General features: G+C 43.6%; 1 protein-coding gene across 3 annotated transcripts in view; it reads left to right on the top strand.

The window, feature by feature from the left end:
* Positions 1–27,593, top strand: part of ABCC8 (ATP binding cassette subfamily C member 8) — a 1,340,683-nt gene that overhangs the window by 444,374 nt on the left and 868,716 nt on the right. For all 3 annotated transcript variants that reach the window (XM_078681060.1, XM_078681061.1, XM_078681059.1), the window contains one exon: positions 16,754–16,888. In XM_078681060.1, the coding sequence (XP_078537186.1) occupies positions 16,754–16,888 (135 nt within the window). The remainder of the gene's footprint in view (positions 1–16,753; positions 16,889–27,593) is intronic.

Genomic DNA, 27,593 nt, shown 5'->3' with positions numbered 1-27,593 from the left:
GAAGGACATGGCTTTTGTAGTTCGGACTGGACTGTTCCCATGGGTCACAGGGTCAGCGCTGATTTGCATATCGCCATTATCTAACCCAGGGTGGTGTGGAGTGGAAAAACAATGGATTTGGGCCCAGATCGTTGGACTGGGGTGAATGTGTGACATTGATCCACATTCTGTCCATCATTGTTGTGTTTGCAGTTACCGCTCTAAGTGTACTGGGGATGCTCAGACGTGAGTCCCAGGCACTCCACACCACTGGAATCAAGCTAGCCGGGCTGAAGAGAGGTGTTACCTCGAAACCGGGCCGGTCCTCGGATGCTTGTTTCCGTTCTGGGAAGGACATGGCTTTTGTAGTTCGGACTGGACTGTTCTCATGGGGCACAGGGTCAGCGCTGATTTGCATATCGCCATTGTCTAACCCAGGGTGGTGTGGAGTGAAAAAACTATGGATTTGGGTCCAGATCTTTGGACTGGGGTGAATGTGTGACATTGATCCACATTCTGTCCATCATTGTTGTGTTTGCAGTTACCGCTCTAAGTGTACTGGGGATGCTCAGACGTGAGTCCCAGGCACTCCCCACCACTGGAATCAAGCTAGCCGGGCTGAAGAGAGGTGTTACCTCGAAACCGGGCCGGTCCTCGGATGCTTGTTTCCGTTCTGGGAAGGACATGGCTTTTGTAGTTCGGACTGGACTGTTCCCATGGGGCACAGGGTCAGCGCTGATTTGCATATCGCCATTGTCTAACCCAGGGTGGTGTGGAGTGGAAAAACGATGGATTTGGGCCCAGATCTTTGGACTGGGGTGAATGTGTGACATTGATCCACATTCTGTCCATCATTGTTGTGTTTGCAGTTACCGCTCTAAGTGTACTGGGGATGCTCAGACGTGAGTCCCAGGCACTCCACACCACTGGAATCAAGCTAGCCGGGCTGAAGAGAGGTGTTACCTCGAAACCGGTCCGGTCCTCGGATGCTTGTTTCCGTTCTGGGAAGGACATGGCTTTTGTAGTTCGGACTAGACTGTTCCCATGGGGCACAGGGTCAGCGCTGATTTGCATATCACCATTGTCTAACCCAGGGTGGTGTGGAGTGGAAAAACGATGGATTTGGACCCAGATCTTTGGACTGGGGTGAATGTGTGACATTGATCCACATTCTGTCCATCATTGTTGTGTTTGCAGTTACCGCTCTAAGTGTACTGGGGATGCTCAGACGTGAGTCCCAGGCACTCCACACCACTGGAATCAAGCTAGCCGGGCTGAAGAGAGGTGTTACCTCGAAACCGGGCCGGTCCTCGGATGCTTGTTTCCGTTCTGGGAAGGACATGGCTTTTGTAGTTCGGACTGGACTGTTCCCATGGGGCACAGGGTCAGCGCTGATTTGCATATCGCCATTGTCTAACCCAGGGTGGTGTGGAGTGGAAAAACGATGGATTTGGGCCCAGATCTTTGGACTGGGGTGAATGTGTGACATTGATCCACATTCTGTCCATCATTGTTGTGTTTGCAGTTACCGCTCTAAGTGTACTGGGGATGCTCAGACGTGAGTCCCAGGCACTCCACACCACTGGAATCAAGCTAGCCGGGCTGAAGAGAGGTGTTACCTCGAAACCGGGCTGGTCCTCGGATGCTTGTTTCCGTTCTGGGAAGGACATGGCTTTTGTAGTTCGGACTGGACTGTTCCCATGGGGCACAGGGTCAGCGCTGATTTGCATATCGCCATTGTCTAACCCAGGGTGGTGTGGAGTGGAAAAATGATGGATTTGGGCCCAGATCTTTGGACTGGGGTGAATGTGTGACATTGATCCACATTCTGTCCATCATTGTTGTGTTTGCAGTTACCGCTCTAAGTGTACTGGGGATGCTCAGACGTGAGTCCCAGGCACTCCACACCACTGGAATCAAGCTAGCCGGGCTGAAGAGAGGTGTTACCTCGAAACCGGGCCGGTCCTCGGATGCTTGTTTCCGTTCTGGCAAGGACATGGCTTTTGTAGTTCGGACTGGACTGTTCCCATGGGGCACAGGGTCAGCGCTGATTTGCATATCGCCATTGTCTAACCCAGGGTGGTGTGGAGTGGAAAAACGATGGATTTGGGCCCAGATCTTTGGACTGGGGTGAATGTGTGACATTGATCCACATTCTGTCCATCATTGTTGTGTTTGCAGTTACCGCTCTAAGTGTACTGGGGATGCTCAGACGTGAGTCCCAGGCACTCCACACCACTGGAATCAAGTTAGCCGGGCTGAAGAGAGGTGTTACCTCGAAACCGGGCCGGTCCTCGGATGCTTGTTTCCGTTCTGGGAAGGACATGGCTTTTGTAGTTCGGACTGGACTGTTCCCATGGGGCACAGGGTCAGCGCTGATTTGCATATCGCCATTGTCTAACCTAGGGTGGTGTGGAGTGGAAAAACGATGGATTTGGGCCCAGATCTTTGGACTGGGGTGAATGTTTGACATTGATCCACATTCTGTCCATCATTGTTGTGTTTGCAGTTACCGCTCTAAGTGTACTGGGGATGCTCAGACATGAGTCCCAGGCACTCCACACCACTGGAATCAAGCTAGCCGGGCTGAAGAGAGGTCTTACCTCGAAACCGGGCCGGTCCTCGGATGCTTGTTTCCGTTCTGGGAAGGACATGGCTTTTGTAGTTCGGACTGGACTGTTCCCATGGGGCACAGGGTCAGCGCTGATTTGCATATCGCCATTGTCTAACCCAGGGTGGTGTGGAGTGGAAAAACGATGGATTTTGGCCCAGATCTTTGGACTGGGGTGAATGTGTGACATTGATCCACATTCTGTCCATCATTGTTGTGTTTGCAGTTACCGCTCTAAGTGTACTGGGGATGCTCAGACGTGAGTCCCAGGCACTCCACACCACTGGAATCAAGCTAGCCGGGCTGAAGAGAGGTGTTACCTCGAAACCGGGCCGGTCCTCGGATGCTTGTTTCCGTTCTGGGAAGGACATGGCTTTTGTAGTTCGGACTGGACTGTTCCCATGGGGCACAGGGTCAGCGCTGATTTGCATATCGCCATTGTCTAACCCAGGGTGGTGAAACGATGGATTTGGGCCCAGATCTTTGGACTGGGGTGAATGTGTGACATTGATCCACATTCTGTCCATCATTGTTGTGTTTACAGAGTCAAATCGTGGCATGAAATGTCCCAACTTAGGAAGCACCTCTCCCCTGTCCTCACTGCCATGGTGTAGCAAGGGGAGCCCGAAGGGAGGGGGCCCCCATTCCCAGTTGGAAGAAGACATTCTTCAGGTTTGTCCGGCAATTAGGCCTCCACCCCCTACCCATACAGAGGCACAGCGGGGTGGCTATTGCCAACTGTTTAGCTCCATGGCAGTCTTAACCCTCTCTGGGGAAAAGCAAACCTCACACCTTCAGCCCTTGATGAGCTGTTAAGAGGTGCTCGTAGGTGGCTGAGAGGGAGGAACTGAAGCTTCAGGAGCAGGGGTATCTATCCAAATGCAAACAGCCCTCAATGTGTACCGTCTATGCAATTTAGAGGGGCCTCCCACATTTCACTTTCTGCCCAGGGCCCCAAAAATCCTAGAAGTGGCCCTGACTAGTGTGCATGCCAACCCACACTTCAACCCGCGTCCTGTCATGGGGCGTCCCCGCTCCTTTCTGGCCAGGGCTCTATGCTCTCCATGCAACCTCACAGCCCGGAACCCGCTCGCCCCACGAACCACGTGGCCTCACGGCGCAGCAAAGCACTCCTCCTGAGCACCTGCCTCCTTCCTTACACCACTGACTGGATTATAGGAGAGGAGTCTAAAGTTAGATTTTAACATTGGCCGTGTGCAAACATGATTTTCTTAGAGACTGTAGGGTAAAGTGCATACAGATTAATGCAAAGCACATTTTATCTGGGAATATTCTGCGCTGCCAACTCACCACCTATGAGAATACCATACTAGCATTATCCGTGCATAATCTTTAAAAAAAATGTTTTTATTTCTTTTACGGAGTTTTATATAGCGCATACTTGACCGGGTATCGGGTATCAGAGCACTTTACATAGCACCAGTTGCATTATATGAGGGCACATTCATTTTTGTTAGGCACGGGGAGATTAGGTGATTTGCCCAGAATCACAGATTGTTCATCGTCATTGCCCAGACTCGAACCTGGTTCCCCAGATTTAAGGTCGACCACCCTAGCCTTTAGGCCAACTCCTCTCACTTGTACTACTACTCTGTACAGAGGAGCAAGGGGAAATGAGCCAGGTCCAGAATAATATCAATTAAAATGAATTACCTTAACGTCATACAGGTCTGGAGCGTACACACTCGTCCTCTGAGAGTGGGCATACAACCACGACATGTGGCGAGTGCTAATCTCCCCTCCTCTCATGCACAACGTGGTCACTGGCGCTGTGCATGAGAGGAAAAAGCAGAGGAAAAAGCAGCGCCATTTAGTCACCATTATAGAAACATAACCAATGACTACTGTGTGGCTTGATAAAAGCTTGAGTGTCCAAACAATACTGGCTTTGCTCTCATGCTTTTTATTCTTAAAACTGCATGAGAGCAAAGCAAGGATTGGCTGGGGCAGGTGAACCCAGCGCTCCAAAGAAGACAAGAGATACTATGCTGAATTCCCTCGCGCTCCATAATAGAGCACTGGTAAGAGTCCTGAAGTGCGCATGTCGAGTTGGCCTCAATCATAGTCGTATCCAGCCCGACACACGCACTGGACTTCACTTCAGCTGATGGTGCATGCAACTCCAATCACCAGGTTTAGGCCTCCCTCCCTGCCTTGTTACACCACCCTAACAGCGTAGGAGTGAGCACGAGCAGGATTTAAATCATAAAATTATTCACTGGTGTCTCACACTGGCTGGGTAGGGGGTCAACACCCTACCCCATAGAAAGGAACCGCCCCTGAGGAATATGTCACGCTCTTAGAGCCATTTTGGCTTCCTACTCTACCGTGATGATGAGGCCCAGGTGAAATTTCCAGTACACCAGCAAAATCTTGTGTCATTTCTGACAATTCATGTGATACTAATTATACTAAATTCATGAAAGTGGGCCATTATGCCACGTTGTGAAATCTGTTCATGTCAAAATCCTACAGCGGAGCACAGGAACCATGCGAACAGAGAGCGAGCAGCTGATGTTAATAGCACTGGTTATATTTGCGCTATGCTTTTTGTGCCAAATGCATTCCCACATCACATTTCAGGCTAAAATATAACGCTAAATTCCAGATTTGCATCCCTTATAAATTTGAGTATGTTTTCTGGAATTTTTCAGAACTATACAAAAAGAAAGTACATACATTTGATACACACCTACTGATGATGTATGAGCCCACATGAATAACCATGAATGCACACAAATATGTCATGATGTAGAAGAATTTTTTTTTTACTTTCAACTTACCATTCTAAGTTTGCAGCGCCTAATGCAATTAGTTTTGATGCTTAGCCATTCCTAGTGGGGGCCATATTTATGAAAGGGTTGCATTGCTTTCGCACCACGCAACAGGGTGCATGAGCGACGCAATCCTTAAATGTGATTTATCAAGCCAAGCAAGTCCACCTTGCATGGCCCTGAGTGGCTTGATAAATCCAGAGTAAGGCAGCAAAGCACGAATCGCTGAATTGCATTACTCTGACCCAGGGAGGCGTTCACGGGTGGAGCATGGGTGTTTCCACGCAAAACTCATGGATTTTGAAGCATTCCCAGATTTATCATAAGTAGTAGACCTGGGAATGTCCCAAAACTGCTACTCCTCCCAAGGTGAGGTGTAACTAGGGGAAATGTGTTTATTTCTCCTTGATTTTTCTTCTTTCTATGTGTGCTGCATTTGCACATATAGATAGAGGAAAACACCTCAGGGGAATGCTTTGTGCAGGAAGGTATCCCTTCCTGAGCAAAAACAATCCTGCTTACAGAGACAAGAGTGCCTGCGTTGGCGGTAGGCAGAACGTTGTGCACCAGTGCTGGGAAAAGGCAGAAATGTGCAGCATTATATTAAATACAGGGATTTCCTGCCCTTTCCCTGTCATGCAGCCCAGCAAGGTCACTTGCTATGTTGCATGACTTATTGTTAAATATTCCCTCAACATTGTTAGAAAGGGATTAGCTCCAAACATTTATGTTTCTTGGAGGTAGGTGTAAAGTATGAAAAACGTTTTCTTCTCTCAATATATGCCCAAATTTGCAAGCTGTTGTACAGCTCAACACACATACAAGGATTGGTAAGTGTTAAGCAATGCCAAACCATAGTATTTGTACTGGAAATCTACCCTTCTAGTTCAAAAACTATGCTTTGCATAGCATTCACTGTTGCACTTTGGTGTAAGTGTGTGTGTATTGACACTAAGACCCAAGGTAGCCTTGAGTGCACCAGGGCAAGACGAAAGAAAAAGGCACCTAGGGGCATATTATCAAGAACGGCGTTAAAATTATTGCAACTTTTGCCACAGGAAACTGCAGCTAAAGCGGCGATAATGGGCTTGATAATATGCCATAGAAGCCCAGGTTCACACCAAAACCTGGGCTTCTATGGGATTTCATAAAGGCATATTATCAAGCCCATTATCGCTGCTTTAGCGGCAATTCTGCCGCTAAAGCGGTGATAATTTTAACGCCGCTCTTAATAATATGCCCCCAAATCTTAATAGATATGGTGCTGTTCTCCTCTCTTCCTTTCTCACAACTCAGAGCAGGAATTTTTGGTTGCTCACTGCGTTGAATTAAAACATAGTATATTCAGCCCTGAATCTTTTTTGCACAGTTTGCTCCGGTTTATTTTATACTATGGGTAGCCTTTCTTATACTGTGTGTAAAACATTTTTTTAATCTGCAGCAATGTATATTATACTCGTAACTCTTTTTTTTTAAACTATTGACATTCATATTCCCTGTGCTTTTCTGTCAGGGGCAGAAATGTAGTATCACTGTAAATATAGGTTTCTTATCTCATGGCACCAACCAAAATTGAGGTTAATAACCCTTCAGTTTTAGACACAGACATCAGGGACCACATTAAACATTTACGAACTTTTTCTACCAGAACAATGTATTTCATGTCAATTAGTTTAACTTACATATGCTTTTCATTTAAGATGTGTGCATTAGGTTATGCTTTATCCCACTTGGCTCTTGATGTCCCCATTGGCTAAAATAAATACAGGTACCAGAGTGAAGCCAAAAATGTTAAAGGGGTCGGACATTATTATGGACTGGCCGGCCCTCCTGGGGCCCCTTCTTTCCGTGGCTGCGGCCACTTTCTATTATCATAGATACAATTGATGCAGAATCGTTAACCCTGGCCGTCGACAAGGGATTTTCCAATGAGAGACTGAGATTAACGCATGTAAACAATCCCTAAATCTCTTGGGGATATTTATAAACTGACAAAAGCCATAATTGTTCAAACAAGCCAAGCTTTAAATTGCTGCAATAAACCAATTTCACACTAATACACTTCTCAGCATTTCTGTTTAACAATCGCTGCCGGCGGCGCAGAATTGTCAGACTCTGTTACTCAGTGTCTTTGAGGTGGGGATTGTGGCTGAGGCGGGTGTAGCGCTCAGTGCTGGCCTCTTGGGAGAGGCTCCGAGTCAATGACTTTTATTTACGCGGGTGCTAGTCAACCGTCTGTTCCTGCCATTATTCACAAAGATGCTTACTTTACAATGTTGTTTACTATGTATGTGAAATTGCTTTAGGACATTGAATATTCAAATGTGAGGCATGGGATGCGCTCCTGATCAGGTGCCTCCCGCAGCTAGAGGGCGGGGGTGGGTGGGGGGGGGGGGGGGGGTGCTCTTCGACGCGCCACAGACCTGAGCCCTGCCTTGCACAGGAAGTCATCAGTAGGAGCTACAATAACTTTTGGGGCCATTTAAGGCAACGTACCTGTGATTTTGGTCTCTTTGTCCCTTCTTGTCTCGTCTTGAGCAGAGCCGGAGCATCCGTCTACTCCTTAACCACCCATCCACCCACCCCTGGAGACTGGCGGGTTCCTGGCAGATAATAAACGGGGATACACAAGAATTAAGATTCTGGGACTGGACTGACCCCATGTTTTGCATGGGTGCCCTGGATGGAAACATGAGAGGGCTGTTGCGCGTTGGGGCCTTCTGGCACAATGCGCGCAGCAGCTTTAACAACAATGGGGGCTGAACGAGCCTAGAAAGTAGAATGTGATATTTTATTTGTTTGCTCATCTTCTGTATTGTTTTTGATGCCTATAAAAAAAAGACTTTTTGTAGAAAAATACGTCTCTTTCTCAGTATGGCTTATGAATAATTTTGTTTTGCTGTAAGTAAAAGGCTATGCGGTGGATACCCACAAAATTGATATAATCTCTTTTCCTTGAGCATTACTGTGTGTACATTTTTTTTTAAACTGCAGCAATGTATATTATACCCGTAACTCTTTTTTTTAAACTATTGACATTCATATTCACTGTGCTTTTCTGTCAGGGGCAGAAATGTAGTATCACTGTAAATATAGGTTACTTATCTCATGGTCCATGGCAGATAATAAAGGGGGATACACAAGAATTAAGATTCTGGGACTGGACTGACCCCATGAGGGGGTATGAATTGTGTGGACACTGGGCAAATGGGAGGTGGCCTCACCTGCTGGTGGTCCGTCCTGGACTCTCCTGCCTTAACCAGCGATGCCTGGACTGGTACTTTGGGGAGGATGCCTGTGTTGAGGTACCCCAGTGGGCCGGTGTGCTATGCAGTGAGCTGTATTTGAAGTTGTGGGACTCCTATCGGTTGGAGGCAATGTGGCAAGTGGTCACAATGATCTTCCTGGCAAGGCCTTGTTGAAAGGTGCAGAAGGGTTTTGCATGGGTGCCCTGGATGGAAACATGAGAGGGCTGTTGCGCGTTGGAGCCTTCTGGCACAATGCGCGCAGCAGCTTTCACAACAATGTGGGCTGGACGCGCCTAGAAAGTGGAATGTGATATTTTATTTGTTTGCTCATCTTCTGTATCGCTTCTGATGCCTATAAAAGAGACTTTTTGTAGAAGAATACGTCTCTTTCTGTTTGGTTTATGAATAATTTTGTTATGTTGTAAATAAAAGGCTATGCGGTGGATACCCACCAAATGGATCGAATCTCTTTTCCTTGAGCATTGCAGCAAAGCAAGAGGTAATTCTTTGGGGGCAATTGTCACGTTGTGCATGTACTATGCTGTTGGGGTTGTAAGGCTTCAGATATTCCAGAGCCATGCACCAACACCCAATGCAGGCATACCAGATCTTTGCAGCTATACACAAAACAGCACTAAACAAAACAGCCCTTCAGAAGCAGTCACATAATTTAATCAACCCAGAGTTTAGTGGCAAACACAATCCTGCGAACTGCGAGATTTGCGGCCACTGGCAATCTAGACAGCACAAAGAGGCCAGCTAGTGGAAGATGTGGGCTATAATACGAAAAACAGCATAACCTCATATTATACTTGTTACCTCAGTCTTTAAATTTACGAGGAATGTGAACAGCAGTTAACTTTAACCAACTTAGTGATATTCATTTTGTTCATCCAAGAAGAAGGAAAAGTTGTTTTGATCACAACAATTTTCAAACCTGTAGTCTACAATTACCATAGAAACATTACAAACTGAACCATGGTAGCAGTTGCATCTTCTAGTGATATGTTTTTAGGGGAAAGAAAATATAATAGGTTAAGGCTGCTGCAGTTCTCTGCGTGTAGCCAGCAACTCTCAGGGGGCTCATTTCACGCCCAGGGACTTGGAAGCCTTGGAAGCCTTACCTGTGACAGGCGCTCGCTCACTCCTGGGTCCTGCACGCTGTGGTCTCGCCGCGCCGCAATCTCCAACTCGCGGCCTGTGGCTAGAGACTACAGCTCCCAGGGAGCTTAGCGCCCACTTCCTGCTGCCTGACGCCGCGCGCCCGGAGGCGCTACAAAAACCGGGCCGTCCGTGGTCATCAGTGGTCGGGCGGGAAACCCCTCTAACCCTCTAACCTTGTCAACCCGCCCGTGGTGAGTCTTTCCTACTTTCCTCTCCTAGCATGGCGTCTGTCAACATTGATGCTACACAGGATGACTTTCCTTTCCCTCCCGCAACATTCGAGTCCCTACTCGAAAACGCACTGACCTTGGTTTCCAATGAAATAGCTAACACCGAACGGAGAATGTCTATGAGTTTTACCAATAATGTTACACAGCCAATATCACTGTCAAATAGCCCTGGTATCCCACTATCTCCAGCTGTTGTCATTACAAAACCGGCACTGGTATTAACGTCTCCCCTACCTCTACTGCCTGAAACTGTTCCCACCATTACAATTGCCTCCCAGGATGAAGCCATCATCCCGGGATCCCTGGAAACTGGAAATAAACAGGGAGGGGAAAAGTGTAAAAGAGGCATTGCTAAGCCTAGCACCAATAAAAGGAAGCAACCACTAATTAGTAAAAATCAGCCCACGCCCCAGAGTCTGTGGAACAAACAAAAACCCACTGGGGCACAAACTGTTACTGTAGATAAAGATTTAGTGGATGAAGATGATACCCCTACAGCAACCACTGCCAACTCAAATGGGACCTCTAACACGATATGGACCCAAACAACACTAATGGGAGACAACTATTATCTTACGAAACAGAATGGGAATCTAATTGATACCGTAGTTGACACCATTTTTAATAGACTACAGAAACAAATGATCAACCAGTTTAATAATGTTTTTAAAAGACTCGATAGACTAGATAACATGGTCAAAAACAAAGAAGCAAAAAGAAAGGGTCCGTTATCCTGGATCAAATTAAAAGAACTTGAATCGGTAAGCAACACATTGTCATCAAAGAAACAGGAAACTTCCTCCCTATTGGGTGGGAACTTAAGTAATCCTGGAACATCACTACAGTCTACTGTATCACCCACGACTCTACCCCGACCTAACAATGAAGGGAAGAACTTGGTAAAATCTAACTTACCCTTAAAACCCCTTCCAATACCTGCGCCTAGGAAAACCGCCCCTCCTGTTATTCCTAACAAAAATATCAAAAACAACAACGATTTGATCCATCCCACTACAGCAATAAGATCTACTGCTGCTAGCAACAAAGGTAATGGGAAGGCAGGGACAAACATGCCTTTTAAACATCAAGGGCCCACTCTACATCTGCCACCGGACGCTTGTCCGTTTGTCCTGGTCCTTGCAGGAGTACCGCCTTTGAGGGAGGAACAGGGGGAGTCATGGGTGCAACTGCGAAATAAATGCATAGACTGGCTAACTAAACACAAAGGTGTCGGATATGATATCTCAAGAGAGATCATATCGGCTCGCAGGGTGTCTTGGGTTGGGCCTTTACACAAAGATAAGGAAGGTGACTGTATAGTTCTTAATTTTAAGAACCCTGGAACTGTAAGACACCTTCTCAGTAGAACCGGTAACTGTTCTGCTATCTCTACTGTTGCAACTATGTTGCCTTTGAGCTATTTTTACAGGCAACCGTTAACGCAACCTCGGCCATCCGTAATGCAGTTCCAACCACTACCAATGCACTTTCAGCCATCTCCTATGCAATTTCAACCATCTCTATTCCCACTCAACATGTCTAATAGATTTGCCCCTTTGTCAGACTTGGATATGCTAGACTGACCCACAACGCTTAACTCAGTTGAACCATTAGTGGCACCCATCACTGAAACCTTGGAAGTCTCACAACCCATACAACAGACTGTAACTAGAGAAAAACTCTCGAACCAAAGACTAATGTCCCAGGATTCCGATATATCTCTCGTGAGCTGGAACATAGCGGGACTCAACTCTAAATTGAAAATTAAAGAATGGTCAGATTGGGTTAGTAACAACTGTGACATTTTGATGTTACAAGAGACTTGGTGCACCACTACACCCATAATGGAGGGTTTCTGTTGCTATAATCTACAGGCTTCCCCCTCACCTATGGGTCGTCCAAGTGGGGGCTTATCCATCTGGACTAAAATAAAATCCGGGGTACAAACAAAACTGATCCCTACACCAGGTAAATGTTTTATGGCTATGAAGTACACCAAGAGGATGAAACTATGTATAATCAATTTTTATAATAACGATTTTGTTTCTCGTCCCAATGATAATTTTATTTTATTGTTTATTTTTATTGATGACATTTTGGAGGGGCGGAAGTATGGGCCCTTTGATGGCATTTGCATTGGAGGGGATATTAATGCTCATATGTATCGTGACAGCCCTGTATGTAGAAACGGTGAAGAGTTGAAAAACCATCTAGCCTCCCGTGACCTAGTAAACGCAATGGAAATTGCTGGTTCTAGACTAAACAACATACTAACACCTACATATATAGGCCAGGGTTGTTCCTCCACGATAGATTATATCTTTATTTGTCCAATATTGAGTGACATAATTTCTAAAGCAGAAGTCATTTGTTCCGCGTATAGCGACCACTATCCGCTTAGAATATACATTGACAACCCACAGAACCCGAAGTAGAGACTGGGGTACAAAATCTGTCATTATCCACTGACAGACTAAGATCAATATGGAAAGGGGTGGAAAATAAAGATATTCTAGCTAGAGTCATCAAAAAACACCCTAAGACAGTAGAGACTTGTCTGTCTTATACCAGTCCAGGCGACGATGTGGTTGTTGCCTTTGGTAATCTTTGTGGGGCCATCAAAAGAGAGTCATCTAAACCAGCAAGGCCTAATATAGACCGTGGCCCACGCTGGTTTGACTCCTCTTGCTCCAAGGCTAATAGGGACCTGAGGGTAGCCTTAAAAACTCATCCCAGGGACGTCCAACTTGTGAAAGAGTTAAGATCTAAATATAAATCTGTACTACGCACTAGATCTGAGGCCCTAGTGATTAACCATTGGGAAACTCTCACACGTACTGCCTCATTAAAAGACATGACAGGTTTCTGGAGAGAAGTCAAGTCCCTCAGATCTTTTGGCTCTAACATCCAACCAATTAACTGCAACATAACTGGCGAAGTGTGGGTAGAGCATTTTTCTAAAATTTATGCTATATCAGCCACTTCTTTAGATATTGTTTCCCTACCTAGTTCAGTTGAACGACTGAGCTTTTTATTACCTGAGGTCGAGGATGCTATATTCGAGAGCGCTAGAAATAAAGCCCCCGGCCCGGATGGCCTCTCTATTGATCAGATTAAATCCGAAATCAATTTCTGGGCCCCTTTATTATGTAACCTATTTAATAATTTGACTGACAGCTCCATCCCCGAATCTTGGTCGAACAGTGTCATTGTACCGATTTTTAAAAAAGGTGACAGGGCGGATCCTGCCTGTTACCGCCCGATCTCACTGATCGATAACACACTAAAGGTCCTTGGAAGAGTAATTTTTAAAAGGATAAGGGATTGGGCTGAAGATAATAATGTTTTACATAATAGTCAATTGGGATTTAGAAGCCATGTGGGCACTGTTGAACAATGTCTTAATTTGAATTTGATCATGGCCAAATATATAATTGTCAAAAAGTCCCCCCTTTACTTAGGTTTCATGGATTTGAGTTCCGCTTTTGATTTCGTTAATCGTTCTAGGTTGTGGTCACTTTTGCTTGATTATGGTTTGGATGAATCTTTGGTATATTTTCTTTCGTATTTACACAGAGATTTAAAGGCCAGAGTACGTATTAACAACGACGGCGAATTATCTGATGACATTTTAATTAGCAGAGGTGTTAGACAGGGCTGCGTACTCGCCCCACTGCTTTTTATTTTATATATTAACGGGTTGAGCAGCACCTTAAGCAAGATTACTAAGGATGTACCAATTATAAATGGTTCCCCCATTACTACCTTACTGTATGCGGATGACGCGGTACTAATGGGGCGCACCCCAAATGCTTTACGCACCTTAATTACTGGGTTTGTTGATTTTATGTCCGATTTGGGTTTAAATACCAATTTAAAAAAATCTTTTATTATGAACTGTGGTCCAAAACAATACAACATTACTTCAATTAAGTCAGGTGACAATAAATTACAATGCACTAGCACTTTCCCTTACTTAGGGTTACTATTTTCTAACACAGGTTCATGGCAGCCACACACTGCCTATGCGAGGAGTCAATAAACTCAATTTTATCCCTCCGACTACCCAAATTGGCTGATGTTATCACCCCCCTGCTCAATATTTATCGTACTCAATGTCTACCTACTGGGACATATGGAGCAGAAGTTTGGGGATATTGCAATATTACGTCCCTCCAATCGGCAGAAAATAGATTCTGTAGAAAAGTGCTGGGGGGAGTCCCCTGTGCCCCCACATTCATCTGTCATAGCGAATTGAGGCTGCCATACATTGTTGATTTCATCAGATCAAGGCCTGCCCTTTTTTGGATCAAAATATGGTCAAACCCTGCAGCATCCTTTTACACGCAACATAATATCTGATTGTTTATCACATGAAAGATCCCACCAAATACCATGGCTAAATGCTGTTAAGAACAGCCTCTTAAGTGTGAGACATGGCTCCCTGTTTTGTTCCCCTAATACCATTGTCCCCACTCATAAGAACAGTGTAAAACGGGCATTATATGATTTATACCAGGAGGAACGAATGAGATCTGAATTTGCAAAACCTACTGTTATTAAATATTTGCCACTCACAGAACCAGGCAATGAGAATTTAAATAGGCCTTGCAGGTATTTGATAATCCCAAAAGGAAGATGGAACCGGAGCCTTTTGTTTAGGTTCCGAGATGGAAGCATCGTTAACTTACTAAGCTTCCCCCTTGGCTATAACAAAAGCTTAGAAGAGCTGGATTGTCCCTGCTCCGTAGGTGGGAAGCAAAGTCTGTTGCATTATTTCTTTTTCTGTGGCCATTACAAATCATATACTCGTCACTACTGGGGGAAGCTTAGTAAGTTAACGATGCTTCCATCTCGGAACCTAAACAAAAGGCTCCGGTGAACGCACTTTGCACTTTACCATTTTTGATTATTTCTGGGGTAGATTAATTGAAATTCATGGTAAAAATCATATTAATGGAACTATGTTATTCCTTACATGTATTACGCACTTTACGATATTTTTGCTGCTCTAAATCCAATTGGAAATTTTGTTTTTAGCCTTATAGGTGTTTATGTGTTTTTAATGTGTTTCATTCTGTATGTACTTTTATGGATGTGTCAAAACTCCGAATAAAGATCATTTGAACTTGAACTTGAACTCTCAGGGTACAAGACTGTAACACTAGGCAGGCATTCATTCACTTTCTTCGGAGATCTATCTTCAATCAGTTGGTCATAACTCTGATTCCTCAAGAGACATCTCAGAATGTCAATACCCCTGCTGCAGAGCATTGCGTATGAGCTATATCTGACATGTTTAAATTCTAAAAAGATTGCACAGTGAGTTCCAGTGTTCATGCAGAATACCCCAATTATCTGTTTGGTGTTATGTATGAAATGTTTGTTTTCGCAGCCCCTGCTGCTTTCTGTTGTTCCATATGTTTTCCTATATGTGCATTGTTTTTGGAGCGTTATTGACTACACTTGAGGGAAATTTAATTAGGAGTGAAAGAGTGACTACATGATTATCACGCTTGTGTTGAACTTACAAAAAAACCTAGTCCAGGTTATCTCAGACAAAGAAAGGATAAAGGCCTCCCTCAAGTACCATTGGCATATCTATGTGTGGGTGGAGCCAAGTTTCACTATAGGCGTTAATGGATGCAGGTAGTAAAACCACTACACAATAGATAAAATACATAGGGCCATATGTATGAGCACATTTTACTATAGACACAGAATTGGTAAAACTCTGTGATACATCTGACCCATAGACACCAGAACATTTTAAAATGTAGTAGGCATGTTCAACCTGTCAAAAATGTATCGAGGGAAAAAGGCCTGGAAAAACTGAAAAACCTGATGTGTTAAATACCGAATCTGCAAGTGATACCTCATTTTAAAGGGCACAACTTATAATAGGCAATTCCTATCGCACCATCTAAATTCAATTCTCTGTGGTTATCGGATTTTAAAACATGCAATATTAATCAGCTTCCAAGCTGGGCACTGGTAATGAGGGACCTAAACTGGAGGAAGTACCATGCTGTGCTCTTATCAGTGCTAAGGAGTGTTGCCTCCGTATTTCACATTGAATTTTAAATTACTATGCATATGTGTTGTAAATAATGCATGCAGATCTCAGCTTATGTCCCAAGTACAAAACATGGAATTGTGAATGTGATATCAACTTTCAATATGCATCAGAGCTCTATTTTCTAACAGAAAGGGGACTTTCATCAAGATTGATTGAGCAGACTGCTCTACAGGTATGACGGCAGAGATGCAATTAGAGTCTTCTAAGGGGAGAGGATGTGGCCTAATGGCTAGGGCGGTTGATGTCGAATCTGGGGACCTGGGTTTGAGTCTCAGCAATGGCGCTCAACATCCTGGGCTTCAACATACTGGGCAAATCACTTAATCTCCCTGTGGCTAACAAAAATGAATGTGTCCTTGTGTAACGCAACTGGCGCTCATGTAAAGCGCTCTGATACCTTTGAGTCAGGTTTCCACTATATAAAACGCAGAAAGAAAATAAGACAGACATACAGGGTCATGGGAGTGTTCTTTAAAGATACTTCAGTTCTTTTCTAAATCGAAAAAGGCTTCTAGGAATTGTCCTAATTGATATGGTTTTGTGTTTCTAGATCCTGAGTGCACACATGGAGATGGATGCTTGCGTTTACATTCTGATCATACGGCTTGACTGATCACTGTCAATGTTTTTAATTCTTCCCAATGCAGATTATTGTCGGAGTGATCCTTCTTTATTACCTCCTTGGAATCAGTGCCTTGATTGGAGCAACCGTGATTATCGTGCTTGCACCTGTTCAATACTTCGTAGCTACCAAATTGTCTCAAACCCAAAGGAGCACCTTAGTAAGTATTTCTCAATTCACAGACACATTGATCCGTGTGAATTTAATAAAATTAAATCCTCAATGTATAAATGTTAATATGAAGCAATCCTAAATTGGCAAAATCGCGACTTTATAACGTCCGGGAGTGATTTCAATATTGTAGGTGTGGATGTCCTGTAAAAAATACACAACATCCCTTAGCAACCTCAACCATGCCGCAACTATGTAAAGTTGGTAGGTTCCTTTTTTTCATTGTTGCCATTTTCATTTGTCCCACTGGAATTTTCACATCACGTGTGTTCTGATAGAAGTTATCTAAGGATTACTTTAAATTTTAAGTAGAAGTAAACAATCAAACAATTCAAATGGCACATTATTTCACAACTTACCTTTGATATTTTTAGAATTAGGAATTAAAAATTTTCAGTCTTAATCAATTTTTTAAACTAAACCCAGCATTTTGCTTTCAAAGGACAGATCCAAAACTGCAGATGCAAACCATTTATAACACTACATTGAATGATTCCTCAAGTCTAATAAGGGCATAGGCAGATCATCGCGTGGTTAAGCAAGCTTGTCTTGACTGCAAGGCCATAGCACTACAGACATAAGTAGATTTGCTAGAAACAATATCTTAGGAATTTCAAGAAATTCAGGTTTGAGAACTAAGAATAGAGCCAAACGATTTAATACTGCAAGTCTGTGATGGAAGTCTTTTTAAGGGCACTAAGTTATTTGTGACTTCTTAAGAATGGTGAGGCTTTTTGCGAAATACCTTATTTCTTAATCTGCAGTGTATTTCCACAGGGAAGTGGTAGTCGAAGGCTTTTGATTTTTATATATGGTTCCTTTAATGTATTGTGTGCATTGTTGCATTTTCTACTTTTCAAAGCTATAAGAAATTGGGTTGTTTGTTCAGGGGGGTGAGAAGCATTCTAAAGCAAAAGCCACAATCCTTGTCAGGTTGTATTTTTCTTTATAACACTTTGACCCGGAAGAAAGAAAGAAAAACAAAAAAGGAGCTAGGGCAGTCGACCTCGAATCTGGGGAACTGGGCTCCAGTCTCGGCAATGACGCTGAACATCCTGTGATTCTGGACATATCACTTAATCTCCCCGTGCCTAACAAAAATGAATATGTCCTCATGTAATGCAACTGGTGCTATGTAAAGTGCTCTGATACCCGATTCAGGTCAAGTTTGCGCTATATAAAACTTTGTAAAAAAAAAAGGAGTAAAAGAAAGGACAAAACATTGTGACAAAGGATAAAGTAGGAACCTTCAAAAGTGAGATAAGGGGGGAGTGTTTGGTGGTGGGTTTAAGAATCATGAGGTGAAATCAAAATAATGCAGCCTTGAAATTTGGTTTGCTGACATTCAGTCATCATAGACATCATTTAGGGATTGCCAGGGGAGCAGATGCAACCCCTAGCATGTCCCCATGCGATCCTTGACGCTGCCTTTTTTGACCCCTGACCTAATAGGTGGCAAAATCAGTGGCAGTTACAAAGGGGCAACTTGTTCTCATGCACATCGGTTAGGGCTCCACTCTGCTTCTTTTCCACTATTTTGTTTAATTACACTAAGACTGAATATTATTGTATTATTCACTATTAGTATAATTAAGAACCTTTCCTGGTAGCTGAGGTAAGTAAAAATGGTTTTAAATGTAGTTTGTGTGCATGCTTTTGGGTGAGACTGTGCTTATGTAAAAGAGACCATGTACATGTGTAAGTAAAAGTAAGTGAACATCAGTGGCAGGTAGTGAGTGCTAATGTGTGAGACTAAGTGTCAATAGGTGAGTATGAGTGAATCAGAGTGAAGGAGACTGATTGGGAGTAAGAGGGACTGCAAATGGGTGAGAATGAAAGAGTGGAGTGTGAAAGAGTGTCAGAGAGTGTGAGAATCAATATAAGTGGGAATGAGTGAAAGTGTGTGTGAGTGAGAAAAAAGATTTAGTAAGAGTGAGTGCGAATGAGAGTGAGTTAGAAAATCTGATTGAGTCAGATTTAGACTGATTTTGAGTCAGACTGAGTATGAACAGGTGAGAATTTGGGAGTCAAAGTGAGTGTTAGTAAGTGAAAGTGAGTGGGAGTTAGGGAATAAGAGTAAGAGTGAGTGCAAGAGAGTGATTGACAATGAATGTATGAGTGCAAGAAAGTGAAAATGAGTAAGTGAGAGTGAATAAGTGAGAGTAAATGTAAGTGAGTGAGAATGTTGTACTATGATTTTAAGTATGCATTTGTCCAAGCATAGTGAATATAATTCTAATCTCATGGAGGCACCCATTGCAAAATACTAGTGCTGGCAATCCTTAGCATGACAGGCATCTGCTACAAAATACAGGCAGATTGGAGGTAATTCTTGGCCTAAAGGTGAAACACTAATGAGGGCATATTGGAGGTAATTAATACTGGAGTTAAGTTTTCACATACGTAAGTACCCGTAGCACATTTGGAAAAATGGGGTCAGCTCCTGGGGAGTATCAAATTTCATTAGTTTGGCACACTACAAAAAGATGTGAACATTTAAGAATCTTCCCATAAAACAACTCCATGGTGAAAGTTGTGTTTCAAAATGATCTATTTTACCCCATTTACAAAATGGGTTTTCTATAGCAGGACCCCAAAAATCCTCTCAGAAGTCTGGCTTACTGGCTCACTTGCGTCACTTGCTTCCTACAATTCAGAGATAGTGTTACCCCCAAGAACTTTCAAAGATCACATCAGAACCTTAATGTAGGTTGTATCTGAAATAGAAAAGTGTAAACGCTGTGTTATGTTTGTCCGGATGGACCACAGCAGCAATCGTGTGTACCATCCACTTAGGGGTCCCAACCGACCCATGTCCCCACCACATTTAAAACATGGGCACCACATTTAAAACCTGGGAATATAATCAATCAACACCACCCTGACCCACATTATCAAAACATCCATTAAGGCCGCCACTTTCCCGGATGAATGGAAACTTGCAGAAATCAATGCCCTCTTCAAGAAGCCCACAGCTAACCCGAATCAACGGAGCAACTTCTGACCTATCTCCCTGCTTCCCTACACAGCCAAAGTAATTGAGAAGGCCATCAAAAAGCAACTCACAACCCATGTCAAACTTCTCCATCTTCTAGTCAACACTCAATCAGGATTCAAAAAGAACCACAGCATCAAAACAGCACTCATCACAACCACCAATGACATGCGAAGTATCCTTGACCGAGGAGAAACAGCAGTCCTCATCCCGCTCAACCTTTCTGCGACCTTCTACACTGTCTCCCATAACACCCTCCATCAGAAGATACCCTCTCGGGTGATTAGTGCGCTATACAAATCATCGTAACATACTATAACATAAAAGTTACTTATTGTGGTGTCATCAGTGTTATGGTCGTGTGACATAAACTCATGGAAAAATTCAGGGTCAGCGTCATATGATGTCACTACCTGTGGTGACATTAAGGTCCAAGGGTGTATGAAGTCACTTCTGCTACCCTTGGCATGTTGGTGAATCGACATGTAAATGTAAATGTAGTTGAGCTTATATAGCGCACAGCTACCCGCAGTGGGTTTCCCGGCGCTTGCTTAGGGAACCCGTCCTGGTATTCCCCTGTGAGATAGCAGGGTATCCACAAGGTGAAAGTCAGGCATCCCGCCGCGAGGGGCCGTTGTGGAGATTAAGCAAGCTATTGCCCAGAGTTGCAGAGTGTGAACCCGTGAGTCGAGGAGGCACCGGGGCGAGAATTATCGAGTCCGTGGAATTTTTTTTTTTAGCCCAAGACCCGCCGAGGCGGGGAATTGAACCCTGGTCCAGGACCGATCTCAGCTTCCGGGTCTGCTGCCTCTAACCCCTGAGCCACACTTCTCCACGTCAATAGTACCGGCCTGAGGCTTCTGAGCAAAACTTTGTGCCCCAGTACTTTTGGTTTTTACAGATTAAGCACGGGCTGCACCTCTCCAGTTTGTGGCAGCCTTGTCTGACATGCGTGCTTGAAAACGTGTTTTTTTAAGTTGTCTAACAGATATGGGAAGCTTTTGATGTCATGCTTGAGGACCGAATGGGTGCTCCAACAATGTCACTGAAGCGTTGTCTCTGCACACTTATCACTGATGCAGAAGACTCTAAGGTTGATAAGGGCACTATTCCATTTTCCGGCTGTGAGTCTTTATGTCACTACATCCATGGCTGGCTTGTTGGTGACACACTTTAAGTAACCCATCGTAGATCAGTGGTGGAGGGTGGGAGTGCCAGCTGTGTGGTCTCTGCTTCGAATATATAGTGGAAGTCCGGCATTTTATATTCAGCTGGGGTACATTTAAAATTCTAAGAAATTAAACTTTATCATTTAGAGAGACATGGAAGAGCTTTGCAAAGGACAGCAAGCTTATGTTTTCCACATCCTTTTGCCAGTCAGGCCTTGTGATTCACAGCATGGTTACCAAACCTTCATTTTACGCTATGAAATCTGTCAGGTCAATGCTAGTCGCTTACCATGATACAAACGGCTTTCCTAAGTGATTTGGTTGCAGGCTCGGTGGCAGAATGTGATGACAGCCGGTAGGATTTTATGATCGGAAGTAGTGTTTTCTCCTCTGTACCCCCAAGCAGTTTAATAAATGTCATCTGAATCATAGCATCTTAAGCAGAAGATCATTTTATTTGTTTTTTGAGAATTCAGACTAAAACTAGGAACGCTGCTTTTCATGTCTCACTTCAGAAGTTTATGCAATTGCTGTGTGAGGTGCTTTACCGGAGGCGAGCTGCATGTGCCCGCCAAAACCAGTGCAGCCCTAACTCCGACATTAATTCCCAGGCTTGTTTTGTGACATACCAATACTAATGTGCATCAGTATAAGATACGAAAATGAAGATTATTTACGCCACACTGTTCATAGAATAAGCCTAAGAACACATGTGAAATCGAATATAAAACTCACAAGATAAAGGAAATAAACATCTTTAATGAATCGCCCTTAGACTATAGCTGACGCACGAGGATGTCCAGGCTCCTTTTATGACGCAGGAGTAGATTGAGGCTGGCAGTCAGTTCATGATACCTCCAAGAGTTCATTGGGCTGCGGGTGTGCCAGCAGCACTGCAGCTCTGATTTGGTTTTATTAGGGCTGCTGGAGAGGATTTTCACTCCATTATGCAATTTGGCATAGAAGATCAACTGTAACCACATAAAAGCAAAATATGACACGAACCACAAATTGCAATATAGTTGTAATTGTTGCAAGCCTAATATATAAAAACTAAAAGAATATTAATAATCACTTCGGCAATTACATTGGCCATTTTAGTCACGTGCTCCAAAAACGCAATTAGTACAAAACCAGTAGTAGTGGTTCATTTTTTAATCTCTTTATGTCAATCGTAGACGGTGCATAAAAACTGCATGCTGCATTTATGAGGCCCCTTGTGGCACCGGGCAGCCACTATTTAGATGTTCCGGTAGTGCAATGTGCTACGGAATCTTCACAAGGCCACGTAAAGGCACTTTACATGGCTTTTCATGGCCTTGTAAATAAGTGCCCCTTTAACGCAGAACACTGTTAAAGGGGAGTTCCTTGGGTGTTGCTGTGGGTTTTCCCACGCAGCACCCAAGTAATCGGGGCATTACCAGATTTACGAGAAATCGTAAACCTAGGAATGCGTCAGAATCTAACACCACCCCAGGGGTTGCATTAGGAAGGCACAACGAGGAGAAATGCTTTAATTTCTCCTCGCTTTTTTCCTTTTTCTATGTTTTCTGCATTCTGCAGCACACCTGAACTGATTAATTTTGTGCAGGAAGGTGCCCCTTCCTGCACAAAAACAATCAGCCCCGCAACACAGGCACCCTTGCACCATGATGCAAGGGTGCCTGTGGCATTGGCTGGCCATTTAGCACCGGTGCTGGGGAAAAGGACAGTAATGAACCATATCACATAGATATGGCGCATTACTGCCCTTTTGTTTTGATGTTGGGCAGCGCTGCTAGATTCCTTGCGGCACTGCCCTATGCCAAAACCTCATAATGAGGCCCTGTATTTTCAATTCTTGCCAGAGTCTCACGAACGACAAGCATTAGTTATAAATTTGCATAATAGCGAGCTTCAAACCCCAATACAGATTTCTCATAATAATAATGTAGTCGAAACCTTAGAATTTTTTCCTCTTATTCTAGGGCTAAACGTTAATTCTGGAGACTGATCAAGGTATGTGCGGGGAATAATTCTTGTCCTTAGTTTGAATTGCCTTTCCCTTCCGTATCGCCTATAAAACTACTTTTTTCACAATCATTTAAAATCATATATCAATACATAGTTATCTTCCCATATAAATGTAATGCCATAATATTTTTAATGCATGTTTTGCACCTGAATATTGATCTAATGGCAGCAGTGGCTCCTCCATTAAGGTGGAGGTGCATCGCCCCACTGCTCTCACATCAGTGCAAATAGGAAAAATAAAATGATAATAAAACATGGTTATTATCATTTTATTTTTCTTAGCTGAGCCGAGTGTAAGGCATGGTGGGGCCATTCTGATGGGCAGCACCTCAAATCAGGGAGGAGTGGGGGGGGGGCACTGTAGGTACACGTGCTGGTTTGGTCGGCTGTCTAAGGATGGCCAAACCAACATGCTCACTTGCATCTCTCCAACCCAGCTTTTGGGCTGGAGAACAGCCACAGGCTTCCTGTCCCTTAGTGAGCGCCAAACCAAGCACTGCTCTCATGCTGGCAATTGCACTACCAGCATGAGAACAGCGTCTGGGTTGGCCATGGGGTGTCTGGGAGCCTTTGTATTGGCTGCTTAGAGTCAACAGGAGCAGAAGAGCAGAAGACTACAGAGGAGGCAGCCAGCAGGTAAGTTCAATTTCTTTTTACTTATTTTTCTCCCCGCACTGCCTCACCAGTTTTCATTCGTGGTAGCCACCACTGTCTAATGGTTCATTCTCTATTTTATTTGCCAAACTTAAGTTTCAAACGTCTTTCAGTGCAGATTCATCACTCAACTTTATAATTACAGGTATACCAAATTCTAATTTCAAAATTTCACCTGGTGTACTTCATTTAATCATTTCTAAATGTTCCTCAATTTTGAACATTCAATCGTGTTTAGATCAGAGCTGGTTTTGGCATTATTTGAACAGAATAGTATCTTAAAATGGGACACATTTTGCTGATAAAAAATGCCAAAGATAAGAGAATAAGACCATGAATGTCAATTTGCGGTCAACGTGTGTCGCAACTGCGACCCCCTAAGCAGCCCATTGTGACACCTGCCACCGTGCTTGCGACTCCTGAGGTGGCGCCTCAGCAGTGTCAGCATCACTACACTAGATCATCATCAAAGCCGGACTGGCATCGGGCGTTTCACCAGGAGGCTGAAAGGTTGGGGCCAGTTTTGTTACTGGGGGCCAGTTTTGTAGCAATGCTGCAATATCGCCCTCAGTAACAAAATAAGCGGGCTTGTCTAGCATAATCACTCACTTCTCACTCTTGTTTCTAGCCTCTCTGAGCTGGCCAGCCAGTGCTTATGTGGACTTTTGGGAAGCTGGGATTCTCATCTAGATTTTACTTATGAATCTCTAGAATCCCAGGTCTGACCGACTGAAACTTTTTCCCTGTCATAGAAGCGTAAAGGGAAGATTTTCATAAACACATCTCATAACAACTTCATAAGGCTAATCCAAATTAGACTCAAAGAACCACTGACTACGAACTGAAATTTTGAAGATTTATTACAAAGCCAAAAATAGTTGGACAAACAGACATCTCAACAATAGATTCAAGAAATAGATTGGCACTAATACAAAGGAAATCCTACGCAAGTGTCTCAACCGACTCAGTATAAAAATCAGGGTTAATTTGAGAAGCATTAAACACACCATTACCGATAAAATAGAAAGTCGAGACTGCATTTACAAAAAGGAAAGAATTTCCGTTAGTCAGTCCCCACTCTAACTCTAAGGTGACATCCCTACTTAACATTCCTCCCAGGCGAGCGAAAGGCGTCAGCTGTGAAGACTTCCTAAGAAGTACATTCACTTCCAATAGGTGACTCCAATACTGAGCTCGTTCTAAGATGCTCCTTGCTACACCCTACTCTGCCTCAAGTTCACCACTATCTACATCTTGCCTTTCGCAAGCTTAACTCCTAGACTGCTGTCTACTCTTTGCCCTCTGCTCTGGACTGCCTCTCCACCCCCGGGTGCTGTCCCTAATACAAACCCCCCAAAACAGTTGACACACCTTCAGATACGCCCCTCTGGCAGGTGTAGCTCCACGGAGTTTTCCACTATGGCACCTCTCCATCCAGCGTCCATTGGAGTGTCCTTGGGTCCCAGGCACCTTCTCCACTGAATGTTGCACTCCCAAATTCTTTGGCAGCATCTCTGCGTTCGTGCCTACTATCCTAACTTCTAAAAAATGGACTTTTCTACCTAACGAGCCATGTGGCCTTGCACCTGCAAGCTAAAATACGTGAGACCATCCTTGCAACATTCGGAATTACAATTTTAATATTTGCTGAGGACAGCCTTTCCCAGGCGAGAGAAATAATTTCTTTCCGACTAAAGCTAACCAATGGAAAAAATACAGTTAGGCCTCTACTGGCTTCAGCATGTCCCAGGCCTTTGCACCTTTAAACACATTTGTAACACACCATTACATTACATTTCATCACTTTCAAATAAATTCTACAAGAAATATTGTTCACATTAAACTCTATGGTAATCCACTCGTTAATAAACACATGTATCATTTCTTTAAGGCACATCATTGCTAACCCGACATTTCAAATAAGATTTTTCTACGTTATACAACATCACATTTTCTAGTTAAGGCACTACATTAATCTATGATTAATAAACACACCACTTCATTTTGCACTGATCCCCGGCCTACCATTACATTTCTAAACTACATTAGTAAAGGTCCTCTAAATATGTTGGTGCTGACTACTTGGGATTATAATGCACCCCTAAACAATTTCAAAATAACATGGCGCTCTCTCAGACTCAATGGTTTTTAAAATAAATAAAAATAAAAATATTAACATCACGTGACCACCCCATAGTGGTGTGTTTGCGCACTACGTTACTTCTCCAGTGGTGTGTTTGCTCACATCAATCTGTAGGAGCACATGAAAGCGCTACCAATGATGGCCCTTGTATAAAATCATGCTGATCATATCACTTTGCCTTGACCCCACTCTCTCCACCCACACTCCCTCACCTCGTCACACACCACAACCTCTCCTCGCTTTTGAATCATCAGAAGACCTTGTGGTGGTGCTCCCTCTCAGAGGTAGAATCAGAAAGCAACCAACAGCCCGTGGTAGCATCTGATGGCCCCGGCATAAATATTTGTTCTGCTTGACCCTTCCCTCTCATCAAATAAATCTGGACGGCTTCTGAAATCTTGTGGGGCGGGAATGGATGAAAGAAAGTAACTTCTTGATTTGCCTCCACTGGCGCTTCTGTGATGGGTTGTACACTGGCCTTTAATTGGTTTGAAAGGACCTTGATCGTCGTCTCTTTTATTCACAACGTGGAATTCTCCCTCTGGCGTTGTCTCAATCCGAAAGTCGTGAATTTTCAGATTTCAGAAGCCGTCCAGATTTATTTTCTACACGGTCCTGAGGAGAATCCCATCATTCTTGGGGATTCGAAACGCGTCGACCCCTCCCTTCCCTTTTAAGCCAATCATTTGTAAATATTGAAAGTCTAAAATGTTTTTGATGGCTTAATAGTTGATTGTACCAAAATATACGTATTTATCTCATTGTTGTGGGTACTTCCTGCTAGAATTAACTAGGAGCAGTGCAGGGCTTACCCATTCCCACACAGCACACTTTTTTCCTTCTTTCCTTTATTTTAGTGTCTTCACTCACGTATGACTGAGTGGTTTTGTATGAAGTTGATTCTGAGTTGACCACTATTCTCATTCTTGTTCACTTTTTACACCACGCACTTGTATATATCCACTTGAAAAATGTTAGTACTAGGAACCTTCCTCGCATTCTTATTACTTTGTAGGAGACTTGTTCTGACTGAGTATTAACATTTACTCCTTTTTGTGAAAAAACTAAAAACTTAACTAATCTTGAAAATATAAAAAATAAAAATACTTTCTTGTGATTTGATTCTGGACTGAAAGAGTGGTCTATAGAAATGAGAGATCTGGTAATCGTGTTTCTATATAGTTCCTAAATCATTAAGCAGTACTGGCACCTGTTTTGTTGTTTATAGAAAGAGAACTTGAAGCAGCCCAGGCAAAAATTGTAAATTCAGCCTCCATTTGCTTCAAATGAATCCTCCTACCGACCTATGACCCTGCACTTCTTTAAATCCTGCTACTCTAAGTACAAGCAGATTAGGATGTCTATTTTCTACAATTGCTTTATTCAGAATAACCAACAAATTATCAACTACACAAGTAGCATATAGCTGCCAGGTTTTCCAGGGCCCTGCTGCCAAACTGCTTTGGTCTAGGTTTTTACTTTGAACTCTGAGACATTGAGTATGGGTTTTACAACATATTAGGTACCAGAATGCAAAGAGACTAATGCAGTATCAAACCTTGGTTCCGCACAAACAGCACCCACCACAGTTTTAGGGGCACATTACGATGTCGGGCAGAAAGTCTCCGCATGACTCTGTCTCAGATTTGGGACGACTGACTTGCAGTCAGCAGTTCTGTCCGCCGGATTAAGACGTGACTGAAAACTGTTCGATTGGATT

This window comes from Lissotriton helveticus, chromosome 3_1, assembly GCF_964261635.1.
Source record: "Lissotriton helveticus chromosome 3_1, aLisHel1.1, whole genome shotgun sequence".
NCBI lineage: Eukaryota > Metazoa > Chordata > Amphibia > Caudata > Salamandridae > Lissotriton > Lissotriton helveticus.
This window is presented reverse-complemented; position numbering and strand designations above follow the sequence as displayed.